The sequence below is a fragment of the Cupressus sempervirens genome, chromosome 1, assembly GCF_028749045.1.
Source record: "Cupressus sempervirens isolate cs-2001-9-10 chromosome 1, ASM2874904v1, whole genome shotgun sequence".
Taxonomy (NCBI): Eukaryota; Viridiplantae; Streptophyta; class Pinopsida; order Cupressales; family Cupressaceae; genus Cupressus; species Cupressus sempervirens.
This window is the reverse complement of record NC_143118.1, coordinates 826328507-826347204: the sequence shown is the minus strand read 5'-3', so window position 1 is coordinate 826347204 and position 18698 is coordinate 826328507. Positions and strand designations below refer to the sequence as shown.

The 18698-nt window shown below is 34.9% G+C and overlaps 1 protein-coding gene across 1 annotated transcript; it reads left to right on the top strand.

Moving 5' to 3' along the window:
• The first annotated feature begins 748 nt into the window (after positions 1-748).
• On the top strand, positions 749-18121 carry LOC149580409 (adenosine kinase 1-like). The gene is made up of 13 exons (XM_089790687.1): positions 749-917; positions 1008-1061; positions 6335-6381; positions 6511-6542; positions 6646-6747; positions 6878-6945; positions 7062-7138; positions 7217-7314; positions 7426-7496; positions 7740-7806; positions 7890-8012; positions 17528-17588; positions 17670-18121. The coding sequence occupies exons 1-13, from the start codon at positions 841-843 to the stop codon at positions 17819-17821; spliced, it is 1029 nt and encodes a 342-aa protein (XP_089646813.1). The 5' UTR covers positions 749-840; the 3' UTR covers positions 17822-18121.
• The last annotated feature ends 577 nt before the right edge of the window (positions 18122-18698 follow it).

The following is an 18698-nucleotide window of genomic DNA, read 5'->3' as shown; positions in this document are numbered from 1 at the left end:
CAATCCACAAATCGCAAGGGCTTACACCATAGAAAGCAACAATTGATATTGCTAAAACAGAAAGACAATGTTTGATATTCACAACAATTTCAAGACTAAAGTCATTAAAGGGCCTACGCATTCATCCACACTTCTCATTTGAAAGATATTCAAAATTGCAAAACAATCCATTCACAACCATAAGGACAAAATAAGAAACAAGCTTAAAAGAATTTGCCCTTTCAACAATGAAGGTATGCAAACCTACTATTTATTTATTATTCTATACATATATGTATGTTAGCAAAATAATGTACATGTAATGAAAAATACTTATTCTCAAGAATTTAATGATGTCAACAAATAGTCCTACGACAAGCCACAAGTATGAACAATTCAATAGAAAACTTTACGGAAGGACACGCTGATATGACTATCGGCGTACACATTGCACCTTCTGATGCAAGTGCTAATTATATAAAATCAAAGGAAAAATACAACCCTTATTGTTGAGGAGAACCATCTCCATCCGTAGACCTTCTAACCCACTAACCTTACCTACCGCACTTGGGCCCGCCCTAAGTTACCAACCTCATTAAAAAAAGAGCCAAATATTGCTAGTACTTCGACAAGTATGAAACTAAATCTCATGAATTAAAAATATATTTACGATTCTTAATTGTCAATTCAAGTAGGCAATTCAAGTAGACATTAGACATGGTAGTAGAATTCTTGGTATAAGTAGGGTATAAGGTTTACACTTGATCTCATGAATATTTTTCTCTGTCCTCTTTGTGCGTGATATTTCGCAAGATCTCCAAAGACCCCGAGAGAGTGAAAGCACAGCACCAGAGAGCAGATATGGAAGGTATATTGCTGGGAATGGGCAACCCTCTGCTCGACATCTCTGCTGTTGTAGATGAGGAATTTCTCAAGAAGTGAGTGGAAGATTTAGATCTTAATGACGATGCCGATGCCTGTATTCGTCGTTTTGTTTTCTCATTTTTTTGTGCATTGCATTTTTGCAGGTATGATGTGACGCTCAACAATGCCATTTTAGCAGAGGAGAAGCACTTGCCAATGTATGTTTTATATTTTGATTGTTTGTTTCATTTTTTTATTGGTTTTTCTGGGGTACTTGATATTTTTGGTTGCTACTTTGGAAATGAATGATTTACGAGAATTCGAGCCTGTGATCTCTAATTGCGTAGTGGTTACCAGGTCTGGCCTCTTGTTTCCATTTTCATTGAAGTTGTTAGTGTTAATTGAATGAATGGGTGTGGCATTTTTCAGTCAATAATTTCTCAACTAGACAAGATCACTTTTAACTGGCTTTTTCCAAGTTCTTCCTCGTTTATGTGTAAATTATATGTGGTTGATAAAAAACAGTCAGAAGTGATCACGCCCTGTGAATATATTTGTGATCCTTCAATGCGATTTTTGCTTTGGAAAAATTTACTATGCTGTATTCTTCGGCTGAGATGTTACCATCCTCAGTGTGATATCAGCTTTTTTCCAAAGGTAAGGTCCTTTGAGGGGAGGGCCGTCTCTTCGATCAAAGTGATCCGTCTTTGTTTGTGAAGAAATGTCGTTAACTGGCATATATTGATCCCTTGAATGCTGATTTTTGTGTAATCATTAGCTTAGATGTCGCCATTTTCATTCCTTTATTGACTTCTTATATTGGTAAACTCCATTTCTTTGGGAGGGCTGTATCTTCTATCAAAGCGATCCAGCTTCATCTGTGAAGAAATGACTTTCCATAGTTGATCCCTTGATGTTGGCAGTGTCTTGTCTAAATTATAACTATTCTTTGTAACATAACCAGTTGCTTAGATCCTGCTTAGGTGGCATACTCATAGATTGTTCCCTTCAATATTGGCAATGTCTTAATTAATTAAATTTATCTTCTTATAGGATAATGGATAACGAATTGCTTGTATCTTGCTTCCTGTGTTGTTCTCTTTCCTGCATTAGGGAATCTGCTCTGTGGGTTATTCTTTAGCTTAGATGACATGCTCATTATCAAAATGCCACTGTTGGTTCCCTTCTATCAAAGTGATCTTTATTGGAAGAGATGATTTTGCTAGCATATTTGGTCCTTTTTCTGTTGATAGTAAGTAGCCTTTATATGTTGGTTAGTAGCAGATTTCCTTGTAGCAAATTCTTCAGCCAAATCTTGCCTCTGATTGTGGTGGTTGGTTTTGTTTTGGTAAATCTCCCTTTTGGAGTAAATTCAGCTTAGGTACAACAGCTCAGGGTATCTCTTATGTTGTAGAGATACTTATAGCGAAGAGATGATCTTTAATTTTTTTGTATTATGGGTGGGTCCTGTGAATGTTTGGCACTGGCTTTTAAAATAAAATTCCTCTTATCAGATGGCCTTTGACTTATATATTGCCACCCTGAATGCTGTGGTGGTTTTCATCATTTGTAAATCCCCTTTGTGGGGCAACCTTTCTTTTTGATACACCATGACCTCAGGGATATCTCTTGTAAAGTACTTATTAGAGATTTTTATGAAGCTTCATTGGTTGAGGTATGCCACAGATGCTTGTTGCGAAGTTTTACCAAATTTCAATTTTTAGCTTGTTTTATGGGGACTTGAATACGATGATCTGGTACAGAAGCCTGAATAATTTATTGTTCAAGCTCATTTCAGAGGATAATTATAGTGCCTTGAGCATTTTGGTTATTTTCTATTAACATGGGTGGTTAAGTACAATATGTGCTCGTTCGTTTTGGGTTTAAGTTTCCTTTTGTCCATTTTGTTCTCTTTGTGAGATGGCTCATTTTGTATTGAGAGATAAAATGTGGTTTTGATTAGCCGTGAAAACCTTTGAAGTGTATTATTTCTCTCAGAATTGGATTCAATTCAATCTTATTCAGGAGATCAGATTTGATCTCCTGATCTTTTATATTTTTGGAACTACATTAAGTGCAACTTCATGTCTCTATCCATTTTTAATTGTCTGCCGTATCATTTTGATTTTGAGAATTGTAATTTATGGTAGCACCGACAGCTACACACATAAAAACAAGCTTTATAGATTACATTTGTTTTAATATATTTTTTGATATATAAATTATTGCATATACATGCGTATACTGCTTACCTCTTAGTCGACAGTTGGTGGTGATTTTCCATTCCAATCTCTACATCTTATTCCTTTTAGCATGTAGCATAAATATAAATGCTTTGAACCTGTTGGTTGTATTGTGAGTTAACTGTCCAGCAGTTGTGCTCCTCAATATCTTTGTTTTCTGTTAGACAACTTAACTGTAGCTATGTATGTTGGCTTGCACATGAACTTACGTGTAGTCTAAAATTTTCAGACCCAAGCATTAATCAGCTATGCTGGGATTTTCTTATCTGCTTGTCTTTTCTTTTCAGTTAGTTTACTCTTTTAATATTATTATTGTTGGAATGACTGCTGCCGTTACACCAAAAGCTCAAGCTGTCAATGAATGTTACAACAGCCAGAGACAAGGATCCATGGGAGGCGGTTAAGCACATGTCACAAATCCATTGGTCTATGCTGAATGGTACCTTCACCTAGAGGGGATGGAGGCTTGAACCTCCCAACAATCCCCCTCTCAGCTTGACTTGAGGGATTTGAACCCGTAACCCAATGCTCTGATACCACTTGTTTGGAATCACTGCGGTGTTACGCCAAAATCTCATACTGTCAATGAATTTCACAACAGCGATAGACAAGGATCCACAGGAGGCAGTTAACCACATGTCACAAATCCATAAGTCTATGCTGAACGGTACCTTCACCTAGAGGGGACAGAGGCACCAACCTCCCAACAATTATTGTTATCTTTGCATTCCTACTTCTAGCTATAGAGGCAGACCAATATGATGATAGGTCTGTGTTGTTGCTTGTCATTTTTTTATATAATCTAATTTTTTGATATGGCTTCTACTAGTTAGAAACTCTGGTAAATTTTGCAAATATATGTTCTTTCAATAATGATATTTCTAATGCTAAATTACTCCAGCTATTTTGAGCTTCCACTTTTTTTTTGATAGGTAATCGGCCAAAACCTAGATTATATATTATTCATTTATTATTATTGTTAAGATTAATTATTAGTATGTGTTAATCTTGAGTATATTCAAACCCAAGACCTCCCGGATGAGAGGTTTGCAATTTACCAATGCGTTGTAGGCTCTTGCCTATTTTGAGCCTTCTCTTTTTAACTTATGAGGTATTTGTCACTTAAATTACTGTTGATGCTAGTTCAATTTAAGGTGCCTGTGCTACGCTTATTTTTGATTTAAGGACATGATTGGATTTCATCTCACATTTCTTTATTCATTTTAGCTATCTTTTTTCTTTCTGTAGATATTTGTGATTGAACTCATCCATTATTTGAACATTATGTATTTTGTTTAGATGCTAATTTTGATATCTTAGTGTAACCCAATTTACAACCCACTTTCATCTCACATCTCTGAGCCCATGTTAATTATTATTTCTTCTGCATCTTCTAATATTTGCTTTCACGATTGAACCCTAGCTGCTATTTCAACATTATGAAATTGACTTAGGGACTATTTTTGATATCATAGCATCATCCGATTCCATCTCTTTCAATAACTTCATGAGTTTTTTTGATTGCCAAGCTTAAAAATGGTTCCTTCTATATTGATTTCAAAAAATTTCTTACATCTATGCAGTGGCTTTTCCTCTGGATTTTTATATTCCTTTTCTAACCAAAACTTCCTCTATACAAAATGAAAATTTGTATCACTTCTTTCCCCTTATAAACATCAAAATTTACATTCTATGCTACTTGGCTTCATCAGCCTATCTACTCTCATATACTATACCTTCTTGGTTCTTACAGAAACGTTAACAAAAAAACCTGTAGAAATCATTCTTTCTTGATTCTTTTCATCTGCTATACTTGCCAATGTTCATTCTTTTTGAAGCTTTATTTTCTTTTCTTCATTACCTCTTCCTTGCTTTTCTGTGAGCTCCATCAGGCGGTCCTTGATGTGCTGCTAGCCTTTGTGCTTGTGCTTTTTGACTCTCTTTGTTAGGGGCTGCACTCCATAATAGAAATCAGTGCAATGGTGAGTTAAATTCCACCGCATGGAGGCAATCTTGGCCCCTTGTCCTTGAACCCTCGCCCAAGAATGGAGACTGCAATGAAGGCTCCCAACCCATTCGCCTCACACATGAATTCACCATTCACCATGCATCCCCTTTTCCACCCAATTCTGAGGTCCAGGCCACAAACATCAATGCTATGTTACCATTTGTTCTATGCTTGTTCTTTGCTTGCCTGAATTTGTCCCCAGACAGCATCTTCGCCATCTGCAAAAACATTGGGTCTTCAATACTACAGATATTCTTTAATCTCTCATCCGTTATTTCCCCAGCTGTTTCTTTACTCTGAGCAGAGAAATTTGCCTCCATTCTACCTGTGAGTTCTTCTCACCCCTGTGCCCCTACTTTGTCCACTCTGTCTTCTTGCTCTGTGGTTTCACCTGGATGCCTTACCTTTGCAATACACATTGATCTCTTAACTCTTCACCATATCCATTTCTGTTGTCAGCCTTTAGCAACAGACTCAGCTCTGCCAGAAACTAAAAACGAAGTAGTCATTCTATTGTTACATCCTTCGATCCTATTTTCTCTGTCGAAAATTTACATGTAGTCTATCTACTAAGTACTAACAAGCTTCACATGTTTGTATTTACTCCAGCACACTCACTGACATCAATGTGATTGCATTGTAAGGCTCACTACCTCATTTCGTACTTTTTGATTGTCCCATTGAATGTCTTCAAAATCCCGCACTCCAATAATGATTGGCCTTCATAAAATTACATCATGGTAATTTAATTTGTCATTTCATAATGAAGATTGCCATTCAGGGATAGTTTCAGGTTTTAATATATGGGAATTATCTTTCTCTGCTGATATTGTTTTATAAATATTTGTCATATATCTTCCATTCTTTTTGTGTTAAGGTCCAATATATTTTTGCTTGGCAATGATTATTTTAATGAGTTTATTTTTCATTTGAAAGTGAAGTTTACGTCAATTTCTACACAAATAGAGTGATTTTCTTGAGAATGTGGCAATATTTTGTATGAAAATATGTAAGATTTAAAGAAATTGGAAAAGCATTTGTATTCTTATCAAACTTACAAACTAAAAGTTGAATAGGACTTTTTGGCTTCTAATCTTACTAAGATGTTCACCTACTTATGCATGTCTGAAGAATTCTATCCTTTATCAGTTTGAAAGAAAAGTCATGCTTAGGTTTACTTTCGACATTCTCTATAGGTGTTATACATGAATTGTACTTACTATAGTCCTTGTTAAATCAGGTATGAAGAGCTTTCCCAGAGAAAAAATGTTGAATACATTGCAGGAGGTGTTGCTTTTGTCACAAAATATTTGAGCTAAAGGATTTTCTGTTTTTGAGTCAGTTTGGGCTGCAACGTTTGTTTTCTAGAGTTACTGATATTTCTTGTATGCTTTGTTGATAATCAATGAGATACAGGGGCCACACAGAACTCTATCAGGGTTGCACAGGTGATCATCACTTTCCTTTATTTAATAACAATGTTTCCATATTTTTTGAATGTTCTTATTGATAAGCATTTCTGGAAAATAATTTCATAGATTGTTGTTGTAGTGGATGCTGCAAGTTCCTGGGGCAACAAGCTATATTGGCTGCATTGGAAAGGACAAGTTTGGAGAGAAGATGAAAAAAAATTCCCTCGATGCTGGAGTCAATGTAATTTTCAAGTTCCACTTATTCAGATTATTCCTTTTTTTTTTCCCATTATGTTTGCTTTGCAACAACATTATTTTTCCATAATTTTCTGATTTTGGGAGATTGTTTTTGTATTTGATTCTCATAATAGGTGCATTACTATGAGGATGAAACAACACCAACTGGGACCTGTGCTGTTCTTGTAGTTGGGGGTGAAAGGTGAGGAGTGAAACGAGCTCTTTTTTTTCCCTAGCTTTATTGTTCGGTTGGTTGCCTGTTTGTTTAAGGTCTATGATTGATGAACAAAATTGCTCATCTTACATTTGTGATACCAGATCACTTATTGCGAATTTGTCAGCTGCAAATTGCTACAAGTCAGACCATTTAAAATCGCCAGAGAACTGGGCTTTAGGTATGTGAATTGGGCTCTCTTTTCATATTCCATTCAATTAGAATTAGCTGATAAATTAACCATTTCATTTTTGTGCAGTGGAAAAGGCCAAGTTTTTGTATATTGCTGGATTTTTCCTTACAGTCTCACCAGAATCCATATTGCTTGTGGCAGAACATGCTGCCAAAACAGGCAAGGTATTATATTTTCTTTTGGATCTACAAACAAATGGCCTATTTGACTTTTGATTCTTGTAACATTAAGTTTCTCAGACAGAAGGGATATGTTTTTTATCCTATTTCTTGCAGATATTTATGATGAATCTTTCAGCCCCTTTCATCTGTCAGTTTTTTAAAGATGCCTTGATGAAAGTTTTTCCGTAAGTGCTTGACCCCATATGTTTTTGGGTTTTTATTGTTAAAATGAATTATAGCACAATCATTCTGTATGTGTGGATTTTGGATACTTTTTTTCTCTTTTAGTTGAGTCATTTTGTTGTTTAATGAAAACCAACCAAATTCTGACTGATTCCCATATAATGTAAATACTTCTGGCCTTTTCAAACAGCTATCAGATTTGTTTTGCAATAAAATAATTGCTTACATAGAGCCTTCTGTTTTAGGTATATGGACTACATATTTGGAAATGAGACAGAAGCAAGAGCTTTTTCACAGGCACAGGGATGGGAGGTAAGTGCGTATGCTTAATTCTTAATCCGCTGTGATTTCTGAGCTTGGATTAGATATATAATGCCATTCATATTAAATTTCAGACTGAAAATGTTGAAGAAATAGCTTTAAAGATGGCTGCACTACCAAAGGCATCTGGAACACACAAGAGGATAGCTGTTATCACACAAGGTGCCGATCCTGTTGTTGTTGCAGAAGATGGGAAGGTAAATTTTGTAGCATATTCCTTGTCTTTTTGTATACAGGAGACAACTTTTACTTGAGACTCACAGTATATGCTTGTTAGAGAAGTTGAGTAGAATGAATGAATTGAGAGAAAATATAATTGAGACATTTATTTGTATTTCCTGGTTAGAAGCATTTATATATTATCTAACAAATCTTATAGCTTCTTTAGCTAATGGTTTTCTGCATAGCCAATTTACAAAAATACTTAAGAATATGCAGTCTTGGCTTCCTAAAATCTAAGGGGCAGTATTAGACTGTCAAGTCTCCCATCCAACACTTAAATTACATACCAAAGCCTATCCAAAACCCTTATTCCTGCATCGGAAAATAAAGAGGGGAGTTCATGCGTGCAGAGTAACACCCTACCATGAAGAAAACAATAAGGTCAAGATTATCATCACACAGTCACCCACTAAATCTGACCATCCATCTGTTGACAGGCATTTTATACTTCTAAATGTTTCAGGTTTCTTAGTTCTATGATGATCATATATATTTAATGGTAACTTCTTGGATAACAAATATTTATACATAGTTTGAATCTCCCTAAATATGGGTTTGAAAATAGGACTCCACTGGGGATCTAAGGTCAGACATGGAGATACATAAGTCAACCAAAAATTATTGTCATCATATTCTTGTGTTAAGGTTATACTGCATATACGCACTTTCTTAGATCAGTGGAATAGCACTTTTCACCACCATTTCTAAACAATTTTCCCTTTTTGACTGTGTCAAATGCTTTTTGAAATCAATAGTGATTTCAAAACAAGAGAAGAAATTTTTGCTTTTTGAAACCAATAAAACAAGAGAAGAGATCTTTTCTTTTTGAAATCAATAAAACAAAGAAGTGATCTTTGCTATTAAAACAATTGTCACTTACGCTAAGCATGGGATCATAGCTACCATACATTTTTTTATATTGGAGTTTGCTGCAGCCTGGATCTTAGAATGTTGTCATATTTTTCTATCCTGATAGTGGTTCCACAAAGTTTTAGGAGCAAAAGTGATCATTACTGTTTCATAATTTAAAATATGGCATTTTATCTCCATCTTTTGGAGTAGAAAAATAAAAATCAAGTTTTTTGTCAATTGTTTGAGGAAGATTTGTTTGAGTACTGCTAAATAGAGACCTGAGTATTTGTAAGAGGACCCTGCCCTGCAATTAAGCACTAGTTAGGAAATAGAGGATCCAATTGGCGCAAAGGCTACTCAAGATACTAAGTTGTATGTCCTTAAGGCTATTGTTTGGGGTCTAGGTTATTAATGATGATGCCATCAGCTATGTCTTGACTAAGTTGACTGTAAACTTCCCCTAGAAAGGCTAGCTGAAAATGGGTGCATCAAGTCATGTATTACCATGTGTCTTATGTGTCACCACATGATTGATTGTTTCTTTTTTATGACTTGTGAAAAAGGGACAGTTTTTGTCAATTTATCAGGTTACTGTTGAATCATTAGAATTGCTACTCAAAAAAGACAGGTCTCCTTGTTGCAGAATAACACGGACCCTGTCCTGCTATTGGGTCGCTATTGGGTCTTCTCCTATGTTGGTTGTCAGGTTATTGGAATTAATTCATGCTATCCTAGTTGTAGAATTTGAAATTTGATTGGAAAACTGGTTTTAATTATCAATGAATTGATTACTGAAAAATGTAAATACATAAAAATCATACTTCTAGGACATGGCTAGTTACATATGATCATTAACGAACAACTTCTTGTCTAAAATGTGTGTATTTTGGGCCCTCTCTGAATTTAATTGATTCACAGTTTTGTGTGCACTGTGCACTGTGCACCAATCATGTTGCATAATACCTCTCGTACCTTTACAAGTTGTCTCCAAATGATTTTGTGAGGCAAGCTGAGTCTTGACATTAAATAAAAGCGAAGTTAAAATGTCACAGGTTATTAACAAAATGTCATTTTTAAAAAGCAAAAATTGATTTCTTTTGTCGAGTGCTGCCTTACGGGGACAGCTACCTCATCCCTTTTTAGAGTAAACAGAAAATACATATAATTCAATAGATAGGTCATCATAGGTGGACGAAAACAACTCATCCCCATTATTGACTTATATGTTAAGTAAAACAGGATCAAATACATCAATATCAGAATTAACAAAGACCTTGAAATCATTCAGATTGGTGTCGAGGTTCCAGATTCCATGCACCATACAAGAATTATCTATATTGAGCATTTGTCTGTTCCTTCATTACATTCTCCATATTGGTGGGCTGTCCCCTGTTGGGACCTGTCTTATTTTATCATATACTTCTTGGTTAGGGTTTGGATTGTAATGTTCCCTGATTGGATTAGCTGTTCATCTTATTAGATTTAAGTTATTTTAAACACTCATATCTAACCTTATTACTAATTCAGTTCAAAAGGTGGAAGGAGTACATGTTACCCAAGTTGCCTAGACACCAACTTGCAATGGATTCCCTCAAAGTTTACAGATCCCAGCCGCTTAAGCCTTTCTTGTGTCGATGCCTGCAAGGAGCTCAAGGTCACTGATCCCACCCTATCTTGGGACAAAGATCCATTTGTTGGATTTATACAAGCCCCTCCTTGGTAACATCCAGATTTCCCCTGTTAAGTCAAATAGTATATAAGATTAAATATGGTCTCAACACATATATAATTATAAATATTTATTTATACATTTAGATATAATTATATATATATAAATATAGTCATCACTTAATCATGGTTTTATGCTACAACATGTGCCTGATATAGTATTGAATGAATTCAACAGTATTATCTTTACTACCGTGAGTACTGCTGATGTTTATACTTTATTCCTTTCTGAATACCAAATAATATTTTTTCTGATCTCATTCTATAGTTCTAGTTACTTTATTGATCCTCAGATCATTTCCATAATGTCTTATTTTCTGTATATTCTGTCAGCCATTCTTAATAGCAAGCACACACACTCACACACGTAATATAGTTTCACTATTATAAACTGATATAAAAACTACAATATAAATTGGGCCATATATTAACTCCTCATTCTCAATATAATAATTTTCTGTAAATCATAATCTTATTCATAGAAAATTTACAGTATAGTCGCATGGCAGGCCTAAGCAAAAGTCTGCTCTTTCCTTATTATTTTCCTGTTCTCTATTTCCCATGATGATAACCAAATATATTTATAATCTCTGATTCGCTGATTAGAACCAAATTTTTATGTTCTGCATTCTCCTGTTCCATCTTGTTGAAATGAGATTCAGTTCGTTTTTATAAATGTTTCCTTGAGTTGAAAGCTTGTGACTTCTTGCATAAGTCACGTCAAATTGTTACTAATTTGTCTTATTCCATAACAATCTCTAATTGCTGCCCCGTAGTATTTATTCATTTGACCAACACAACCTCTCATTATTAATTGCTTATTAATATCGTTCGACTATAGTAACTTCTTGAACGATTGATGCATATTATCCTTACAATACATATTTTCTTAATATCAAGGCTGGGAACATAATCTTTATTATATCACAATTTAATCAAATTAATTTGTTATTATTTTATTTTTATTCAATTCCATTTCAAGAGAGGGATATCACAATTGGCTGGCTTTACCACTTTTTGGGCAATATAGATACCCCCACATACGGTATCCCATTGCATGCACACATGCAGTCAAGAAATCTAATAGATTTCACCATCATGAAGATGCACCCTACTCTAAGCATCAGCTCCTACTACTTTGATGAGGGCCATATGAGCTTCATCCTTATCTCTAAAGGAAAAAAGAGCAGCACTGTGTGTTCCTTTGGGAACTCTACACAGTGGCATTTCACTCCAAAACTTCATGCCATCACTGGAAACGTGCCAAACTAATTCTTCTCCGTGCAGTATATAACCTTGCTGCCTTACGCAGAGGTAATATTGCCCTTTGAATCTGGATGATAAGCAAATCTAAACACTAGATTCAGTCTGAAACCAAATCCAGACATATAATCTCCAGACTTTTTGACAAAGATCAAATGGCCACAGAAAAGGCAAATCTTCCTGAAAAAACAGTATGTGGTTGAAACAGCCTGTTATTGGGCCATAAAATATGAAGTCTAAAGCCCAATTTCTAGCACCAACATTTTCTTTTCTTTTGGTTTTAGTTGGAGTCAAGAGTTTCTTCTTGCTTTGATTGAGTAGATCTAAGAGAGCTCCAATCTATATTCCAGTATAGGTATCTTTTTGTGAAATATGTATATTCAGGGATCTAGTACTTCAGTAGCATTATTGCACAGAGAAAAACAAATAGCCATTATATGATAATAATCCCACAACATATAAAAACAAAGTAGATAATGCAATATAAAAATATAAACTTACAATGTATATTTGCTTCAGCAAATATAAGATAAAACACTATATAAAAAATTTTAATTTCCTGTTCCACAACATCTCTCATAGTTGGGTTTTGGTTCTGGTTTTCCTCTCCATGGGTTCGACCCAGGTTGTAGTGGTGGGAATCCGGGTGTCTGGGCCAAGCCTGGGTACACCTGGGGCTGAGTGCCAAAAAATGGACCCTACATGCCTTCTAAACTATTTTACATACTAAAAAATCCATCTGCAAATACATTTGAGGCTTTTACAAACAATGAATATGATACAGGAGGTATTTTATTGATAATTTTATTGTTAATTATGGATTTATGAGTATCACGCTTCAAACTTATTATCATGGTAACATGGATATGACCACCATCCATGCCTAATGGTACGTGGCATGGAGTGTGGTTCAAATGAAGTTGAGCCAAATGCTGTCCTTGATGCCTATGATCATGATCATGTTGAAGATGAATATGAATATTAAAATTGTGGCTTTTAATTTGAATTTTCATTGTGTAATGACATTTTGAGACTTTTGCAAATCATGAATATGATATATGAGGTGTTTTATTTATGATTTTATTGGCAATTATAGATTGATGAGTATCATGCTTCTAACTTATTATTATATATACACTTATAATATATCAGTGTGTGTGTGTGTGTACCAAAGTAAATTTTCTTTTATGACCAAACCCACGTACCAAAACCTGAACCTAAACATGTATCAGAAGCAGGATAGGACTCAGAGTTTAAACAATAAGTTATAACTCAACTGAAAATCATAGTTGTATTATATTATAAATATGACTTTATCTGAAGTTATGAATTTCATTATAATATTCAGATTTATATCTTATGACATAATTTTTAAAATAGAACTCATCTTGATTTTCTGCTATCATTATCCTTCCAATTTGTGGCTATCCTCCTTGAATGATTGCCCCAAATATCTGCCCAACGTAGTAGTTTCCTTCCACCAATGTGCCAAGAGAAATTTAGGGGTTGTTTCGTCAAATCTCTTTTTTTTTCTTGGAGAGGTTTTGTTTGCTTTGGCTGTAAACTTGTGTAGAGTCATAATAGTCATTCATATCTTGATTCTAGTTAGTGTTTTCTAATAATTTAATGAGCGCTTTTGTAAATATCGTCTACCTTGCAATCTTCTTTCTAACGCCTTTTCTAATGATGCAATCATGTTCATTTACTATATTTTTGTTGTTTAGTGCCTAGACATTGTCACTTTTGTCTTTGTTATGGTTGAGGTGGTTGCCTTATTTCACACCATATTTGATATCTTTTGTTTTTCTCAGCAAGTTTCTTTTTTGTTGCTGGATTAGATTCATGTTTTTAATGCTGTGCTTGTTTTCTTGAAGGCCTGCAAGAGATGTATGAAGGAGATTTTTACATATTTTAGTTTACAATATTGGATATTTTTTTGTCTTTAGTTATTTGTATATATGTTTGTGTGGGTGTGCATGTGTGTGTGTGTGTGTATTATTTTTACTTATATGCATTTGTGTGTGCATGTGTGCATACTGTTGATCCCTATTTTTTTTCCTTCTTTGAACATGATGGAAACATTTATTTGAGCGCAAAGTGCACTAAAAATTCCTCAAGGTTGGATCCCTCAAGCTAGGTTTATCTGCGCCATTGATTATTCCCCTTGGCTTTCAAATATTTTTGCTGTTGCTAAACCAGATAATCATATTTGAATGCGTATTGAATCCTGATTACCATAATTGAATGTGTACTGATTTCTTTGATCTCAATAAAGCTTCTTTAAAAGATGATTTTTGTCTTCCTAATATTGTCATGATTGTGATTTCACTATGTGCCATGCTTTATTCTTTATGGATGGCTTCTCTGAATACAACCAAATCTTTATTAATCCTTGAGATCAATATGAAATATCTTCTATTACACCTGGGGAACTACCTTAAGGTTTTGCATCTCATAAGAGGCTAAGTGATCCCCTTTGCACATTCCTTAAATTGTAGAATACTTGTTAGTCTTTACCTATGTTGTATTCAGTCACTTGAAAGTTAGTATATGATACTTATGGATGTGGTATCCATGCTGTTTTCAGGAGGATTGTAGCTGTTGTATTCAGTATCCAATACACAGATACATGTATTGATGCTAGGGATGAGTATGTAATATTTGAAATCTGCAAAGAAACATCTTAGCTTTGTTGAGTCCCAAATGATAAGTGAATTTTCCAAGTCTCTTCTATTTATCACCTCGCATGCCTAGCTTCAGGTGACATACCTTATGTATATAGATCTATAGGATCACACTGATTTTCTAACCTGTGCCATATTTGTTGTTACCAAACTTTACCTACCTTATTTAGCTCATTGAAAATGTTTATTGACATGATTAAGGAGGTACATAGGTAGCAGTTGTGAAATGTACTCCAGGTTCTCTAGCCCTTTTTGGTAGGTTGAGTACATTTCTAATAATATGAAATTCTCATAGCATGGATTGGCAAGAAAAAAGATTAAGAGTCAATTTCCAACTTCACAGGTCTGGCTACATCTTAAAAACTGAGGCACTGCCTAAAATTTCTGTTTGGTGGTTCGATCCAGAGTTCAATAATCTTTTTGAAACTTGATAAATGGCCAGAACAGCCCAAGACAAGGAAAATGAATAAGATGCAATCTTTCTCGACTCACTGCACAGTTTTTGCATCGAAGTCAAATGAACTCCAATGGCTCATTTGAAAATGTTGACAAGCTTGCCCATGTGCCCCAACCCTCACGGGTTCCGATGGGTATATTGGTTGACTTGTTTTGGCTCAACTAAGTTGATTCAGCTTGTGCAAGTCCCTATTTCATTTGACTCAAATTAACTACTCATCTTTAATTTGTAGGTCTCATCTGCTTGATGACAATAATACATTTGATTATAACTATGTCAGAGGTTGTTAGAATTCGATTCACATTTGATTGATTAGATTGTTGTTCAAAGTTGCACGTGCTCAGAAATTTGGAGTCATATTATGTTGTTATGCCGTGCATGTCATCTACCTTATCAAGTTATAGTCTTAAATAGATTCTATTATTGGTTGAGAGTTCCACTTGTTAGGCTACTAGTAAATATTTACTGTTAATGGTTGTTGGCAAGATCTACAAAATTTTTGGTGTGCTAAATTTCTGTATTACGCTGTAAAGTTATTTGCAGTAACATTTTGGATCAGATTCCATTATCCATCATCAGGATGAGAAAGCTGTAGAAGGGAAAAAAAATTGTCCACGGGAAGTCTCACAAGTGGTTTTTTGTGCCTTGGTGTTAGAAAAGGATCATGGATTCAGTGTTTCTGGTGTACAAATCAGTTTAACATAGCTTGTATTTTATTTTGTTTCCAAAACATGCCAAATTGTCAGTCTTCCAGGGCAACAAAAGGCGTATTTACCGAGTTGTTGCCAGGTTGACTTGGTAGAGGTAGATGTAAGGAAAACTTGAGAAGGTGTTGAGCTCAACTATAAAATTGATGCAACTTACGCAAAAAATCTGAAGTAAAAACTGAAGCGAATTTGAAATCTAAACAAAAATATCCAACTGGTTTATAAATTAGTCCAACTTACCCTGTATTTTATTTTCTTTCCAGAATGGAACAAATTGGGAGAGCCTTCCAGAGCTCCAAAAAGTGTAATGATTTCACATTACTCATTGAATCACTGCTAGATTGACATAGAGGTAAAAGGGAAAAACTTGGAAAGGCATAGAACTCCACCATTAAATTGAAATTCTGAAGTGTAAAGTGAAGCAAGTTTGAAACCTGAAAAAATATCAAACAGGCAGAAAGATCTGAAACTAAAATATGGAATTCTGAAAATTGCTGCCTACGACTAAAATTTGAAGATGCTGAAAATTCTAAAATGTGCTTCTATGTTTGGAAAGTGGAAAGAGAGCAATCCTGTAATATTTTCTGTAATAACTCTTTCTGGGAGGGAATGGGTGTGGTGTGTTCCAAATGTAGTCAGCATGGATGCTGTCTGCACAATATGCTTTCCCAGAACATGCTCTACACTAGTGCCCAAGTCCATTGCTCTCTTTCTCCTTTGTGGGGAATAATATATAATGTTTCCCCCAAATGATCACTTCTTGAGAGTGTCAAAACAAAACTGGCTAAACCTGTGATGATTTGGATGCTATCTTGGTCTCTACACAGGCACAGAATTTTGTTGAATAACTGTTCTCTTATAACATTTCTAGAAGTACATTTTATACGTTCTCTCTTTTGCCTCTCTCTTGCACAATTTTTATATTGGAAAAATGGCTTTGATACTTGAACTCGGTTAGATTTCCTGGGGATTTGATTCTGAGGCTCTGCTATGAACTACTAGATGTATTTTTCCCTTTAGCTTCTCTGACTTGACCTTGGCTATTCATGTATAAATGTTCTATGGTGGCCCCATTACCAATTTCATATGAACTCTTTTTCTCATGTCAAACCATTTAACATCTGATCTTTTTTTGGTCTGTAATAGGCAGTTTTTAAGCTGCCATACACTCCACAAATTCAAACTCTTGAGCATAACGACCCAGCATAGGCACAAAACCTCTGTGTGCAATGGCCCAGCAGGGGTTTGAACCTTGGTGGCTGGCCCAGCAGGGGTTTGAACCTTGATAGCAGCCTCACCAATAATGTGTTTCAACTGCTGTTCTACATGGGTCACCCCGATTTAATGTCTCTTCTTAACAGTGAAGATTATTTTTCTGTCATATGTGATCATGTTTTCTCCATTTACCGGTTATAAATATCTTAAGGAATGGACTTGATGGGTTAAGCTTTGAATTTGATAAATTAAAGGTGAAATATTTCGATATGATTTGGAAATACATGGGCACAAATGTCTCTAATTAACTGGTCAACAATGAGCTTTGTGCATTAAGACTAGGTGACATACTATATATATACTAGAGACAGAAACATGAAGTTACAAGATCTATGAATTTGTATATTATATGATGACAAACATCTTAGTCATTTTGTTTTAGAATAATTTTTTGGCTGGCAGTCTATATAATTTTTCCAATGAATAGAAAAGAGAATATTTTTTCAGTTGTGGTTGATAGCAACTCCTGTGCCATCTCCTCTTCTGTCAAACTGCTAACGGTATAGAGTTTGTTATCTTTTCAGGTGAAATTGTTTCCAGTGATTCGGCTGCCCAAGGAAAAGCTTGTTGACACCAATGGAGCAGGTTTGTAAATTTTTAACTGTTCTTAAGCAGTTTTTAGACTCCTATATAAAATATGTTTCTAATTATGTACTGTTTTTGCAGGAGATGCATTTGTAGGAGGTTTCCTATCTCAGTTGGTGTTAGGTAAACAGATTGAAGATTGTGTTGAAGCTGCAAAATATGCAGCGAATGTTATAATTCAACGATCTGGGTGCACATATCCTGACACACCGGACTATCCAATTTCTCAATAGGCTATTTTTGCCACAAGATATTTGAATTTTATGTACTTGCTGCATTTTGGGCAAGAAATCTAGAATAGTCATTATTTCTCTGCAATTTTCAGGTGGATGCTAATAAGAAATTTTATAATTTGCTATGGTCATTATTATGCGCCATCTCTACCAATTAATTTCCACATTTTCAAAATTGGAAATGTGGTTTATAGAAATGCATTCTCGTCTTTAAGGTAGTTGTGATGCTTTCCCAAAATTAATGAACATTGTGAAACAATTTGAAGGAAAATCCATAATATATATGCATCTTCTAGGAAATGCTTGATGCACGCAGTGAGATGTCTTTGACTCTTGTTAATTTTTTATATATTAAAATTGTTTCTTTCAGGGAAAACCAGATGGCTTTTTGGGTTCTATTCTCTGTTTTGTATGTGTTTAAACAGAATGTACTACAAGTTCTGGTCAGTGCATTAATTGTACTCTGTTGTTAACTGATACTTCAGTCTGATATTGCTTTACACTGTAGAGCATTGTATGTACTATGTAGGCAATGCATCTATTTGTTTGGTTTCACTAGACTGATTGCTGTGTGCTAGGATACTTTTTATATGGTAGGATACAGTTTTTTCAGGGCACCTGACTAGAATATTACTGTATTGTTAAGCTTAATGTAATATGGAAAACAAGCTTAGCTGATAAATTAAACAAAGCCAAATTAGTCCCACACCCCTCAGTATGCTATATACATCTATTGCTATGTGGATTTGACTTATGCTGAGACTCTTGTAGATTTGGTTGGGAATTCAGTTTTCTTTTTAGCACGAGTCAAGTTGTATTTTAGTCATAGTTTTGGCCTACTATTTGCCCGGACCAAAACCAAGCATTTTCTGCCATG